The sequence below is a fragment of the Dermacentor andersoni genome, chromosome 9 (assembly GCF_023375885.2).
Source record: "Dermacentor andersoni chromosome 9, qqDerAnde1_hic_scaffold, whole genome shotgun sequence".
Lineage (NCBI taxonomy): Eukaryota > Metazoa > Arthropoda > Arachnida > Ixodida > Ixodidae > Dermacentor > Dermacentor andersoni.
Window position 1 is genome coordinate 34,293,205 of NC_092822.1, and position 4,228 is coordinate 34,297,432.

General features: G+C 45.9%; 1 protein-coding gene across 1 annotated transcript; it reads right to left on the reverse strand.

Annotated features, from left to right (window-relative positions):
- Nucleotides 1–1,175: 1,175 nt before the first annotated feature.
- LOC126527525 (uncharacterized) lies at nucleotides 1,176–4,020 on the reverse strand. Its single transcript, XM_072284324.1, has 2 exons — nucleotides 3,670–4,020; nucleotides 1,176–2,555 (listed from the first exon to the last, which is right to left on the reverse strand). The coding sequence occupies exons 1-2, from the start codon at nucleotides 3,961–3,963 to the stop codon at nucleotides 1,407–1,409; spliced, it is 1,443 nt and encodes a 480-aa protein (XP_072140425.1). The 5' UTR covers nucleotides 3,964–4,020; the 3' UTR covers nucleotides 1,176–1,406.
- Between the last annotated feature and the right edge of the window lie 208 nt (nucleotides 4,021–4,228).

Below are 4,228 nucleotides of genomic sequence, written 5' to 3' on the forward strand. Positions count from 1 at the left end.
TAAGTATTATTCCACATGCCTCATATTTTCTGCTTCATGGCCGAACTACAGTTAGCACAAATCTCTAAAACCTGTGTTATTGCACTCATTCCCCAACTAATGCTTTCAAAAATGCAACAAAGGAGCTTCTGTATATGGGAGGTCGATAGATCGCTGCAATAACTGAAAACAGTAAAAAAAAATGGACACCGCGAGTTTAACGCAGGACACGTAAGAAGAGCACCAAAATCAATTATAGGCCTCAGAAGGCCGCGACGATAAAAAGACCCATGTGAGGGTGTTTATCGGTTCATCACACTCCCAAGCAAGATGGAGAAAACAAACTCATATTCTTAGTCGCCACCTGTTTCCTCGTAAAGATCAGATCTTTTTTAGGTCTCCTCAGGTCTTCGGGCAGATGTGGCAGTAGAAATACGCGGATGACTCGCTTTAATGACAGGACGCAGTTTCGGCATCACTATCAATTCTATTCTGGTGTAAGCCGCATCCCAAAACAAGAGATTCCTTCGTCGAAACATCATCTCCTCGAACATCAATTATCTGAGCAATCGATCTAATGTAGCAGTAGATGGTATGATTACCCATGCGAATACGGAAGCGAGACTGTTGATCGCTTCATCAGGCTCTAAATCAAGTTGAAAAAAAAAAAAAAACTCTTACACCTATTTTTGGCACTGCCTTTTCTCCCGTAAAGATCAGCAGTCTTCAAGCTCTCATCGGGTCTTCGGGCAGACGTGCCAGTAGACTTACGACGATCACTCACTGTGATGTAAAGACGCAGTTTCGTCATCACTATCAATTCTATTCTTGTGTAAGCATCATTCCCACCCAGAAGTGTCGAAACAAGAGATCTCTTGTTCAAAACGTCATCTGCTCCAACACAAATTATCTGAGCAATCTAGCTGCTGTAGCAGTACATGGTCTGATTGCGTGTGTGATTAGAGTTTTGACTTCACCGTTTATCGACTTCGGAGTACAAAGTACTTGCCGAAAATACGGTTTAATGTCATAAGCGAAGGCCTCAACACTGAAAACGTCGCCTTGCACAAAGAGCGTCGCCTTGCAACCAATCGCTTCCAGCCGCCGAACGACAATATTAGTGACGATAATAGAGAAACGAAAATCGAACTGGGCGGCATAATGTCAGAAACAAATCGAGGAGCACAAGAGGAGCATAGTATTGACAAACACCAACAACTGTATTAGCAGCATAAATACACAACAAAATGAACAGCCAGTAAAGTAATAAAAGGATGGGTTGACAGTTACAACGCGTAGCAAATTTAAAAAGAAAAATAAATTTTCCAGAGCCAGTTTCGTTTAGGAGAAAGGACATCAAAAGTTCGCTAAGCTCATGTCGCACACATGGGAGCTGGCAAGGACGATCCGGCAGTGCAGTACACATTCTACGAAGACGAACAGGGTGCTCCTTTGACACTACCGTCTACTTCTTCATCGCTGAGGCAGATTCGGAACAACATAACTCCGCGTGAGTGGAAATTGCCATTGTCGAGCAAGGCATCATACATATAGAATTTGAGGTGAAAGTGTCGCAATGATTCATCATAACAGTCGCAGTAACAAGACGTGGTACAGCCAGTCAACAAACGATACTTCCCCATTGCCTTATCCCACACTCTCACGTGCCAAAAAGGCGGCATGCACCTAGAGTCCGCCAGCATCCCGTTAAACTCGATCTCCACATGGAGACCAGCTGTAGCAAGACCCCTCAACTTGTAGACGGAAACCGTAAAGTTCGTGTCTCTCATGTGCGACACCGTAATCTCAGCAAACTTTTTCAACGGTCCGTCATACTTAATGATTTCCTCACTGTTTTCCAGGGCCAGATCATATACCACATTCCCAATTCTTTTAATCCGCGCAGCTGTGATTGACAGCTCATTAGCTAAATACAGATAGTCACTCTTCAAAAGGTCACATTGAGCAATTACACGGCTGGACTCAGGCTTCCGCGAATTTTGCCACAAGCTTTCCTGCTCGACTAAGCGTTCCAACTTCCTAAGTATCAGCGCCATTTCCGAGCGCAAGGTAAGTGACGTTGACGTGCTGGCTTCCTCCTCCGGATTTTCCAGTGAAGTCGGTTGGTGCGACACGGCCGCTGAAATTGTGGCTGTGATCTGATCCATCTCGGCCTTTAAATTGCGCTCGGATGCTCCGATATCGCGAGTGATACCAGCGAACATGGTTTCCTGACTTCTGACTTGTTCTTTAAGCTCATTGAAATGACTCTGGATCTCTGGCAGCAGCCGGTCATGGTTGGCATCCCGCAGCCTCGCCTTCAGTTCTTCAAGGGCAGCGTTCACATCTTCAAGGCTCAGTGCTGTACGTTCCGAGGACGGGCTCTCTGTGATCCCGGAAGAGACACCGGCATTGCATCCGGCCGCGTAATGCGTTGGCAGGTCTCTGTGTTGGACTCCCTCGCCGCATCGCAAACATTCCACGGTGTGAAATGTGCATTCGTTCTCGTAGTGTTCCAGCACACGGTCCATGGTGCCCGTGTACTCGCAGCCATGGTCTTCGTTCCAGCAGTACACCTTAATACAAAATAAAATATATAAACCACACATCACAATTTTTGGACGACATATTATTTTTACAAAAGGCGCAATGCTGCACTCTCCCTACCATTCAAGACGTGCCTATACGTGATGTCCGGTTGCACCAAACATATACGCGAAACTCTTAAGGATGTGATTCTCTAGATCACTCCCCAAGCATTATCTGTCTCTCTATAAACATTAAGAGGCAGCAAACCTAAACAGTAAGTCACGGTGAATATCTTGATTCGGCTCCTAAATAGCAATACAGATACTCTAACCCATAAAGCAGGTTAGTTAAGCCACAATCGAGGAAAAAGTATACCGTAGTTCAACTTTTCTTCCAGCTTCTAACATCTACGGCAAGAGCAGCTTTGTTGTGTGGTGAAGACCGCCATCTGCTTCTCATTTGCTAGCTTACTCGCAAAATAAATGCGGTCACGGAGTATGGGCCAGATAGATTATATAGCGCGGTTTGTAGGGGAAAACACGTTGGGCGGTAGCTGTTCAGGAATAACGTCTTAAATTAGGAATTAGAAGCAAAAGTAATGTCGGAAGTAAGGCTATTGTTTAGTAGAATCACAAGGGAATTTCTCTTTTCCATGTACCCAACAACATTTCTGATGTTTTAGCACAAAGTTCAAGAGAAGGAAGAGCAATGTTTGAAGAGTTGTCACTGATCACTACATGAAATGGACCGATTTCGCAATCTCGCTTCAAGTGTCACGTCGAAGCGACAATGTCGGAATGTCAGTGTGATGTTGGACATGTAAATTTAATGCCTTTGTTTTTTGCTTTTTCCTTTCTAGATCTATCACACTAAAAAAATGAAGAAATATTTAGGTCCAACGCAATATTTCACCTGACGGTGCATTGAGCTAGTGTTGCTCTAGTGCGTGAGTTTTGATCAATAGAAAGGGAAATTTACTCAGGCTAACTTATAACATTGAAGTTCTGCTATAGTAAATCGTACAATCTTACCTTAAGTCATGCAGTCATGCAGTAGCACAACAAATGCTAATGCAGAATTCCCTTAGTCCCCCCTTCTATCCCGCCCTACCCCCCCCCCCTCAAAAAAAGAAGAACGTCAGAAATGGTTTTTCCCCCTCACCTTCAAGGTACTTGCTATCCTTGTATGGAATTCATAACCGAAGCACTCCGCTTCTTCGAATTGCACTTCATCCAATGGACACTGTACAACGCCCCCTTCCAGGCTGGCGGCGTGGCAAGATTCGCACACGGCATGCGAGCACGGCAACAGCAGCATCTGTTTCGGGATCATGCGGCAGAGGCTGCATACACGCGAACTGGGAACCTCGTCGACGAACCGCGTCGGTCGCCAGTTGACGCCGGCGACGACGTGGTCGCGAAAACGGTGCACCCGTCCCAGTCCGTGATCCGGCATGGCGGTGTCTTCAGGTACGAATTGTACGCTCGAACAAGAGCGCAGTGGCGTTTTCAATCGAGCATATCGCCACTGTGTGGTCTCATACAGTTTGGCCGGAGCAACAAGGACAGATAAAATGAGCCCTGCACCCAATGTCACGTACAATGCCGAGCACTTATCGTACACTTGACCTTTGCAACGCAGCGAGGAACAAGTGCTTCGTTATCGTCGCCGACAGACGTTCCTTCTACCTACCATGGATTCCGCCGCAGCGGTTGCATAT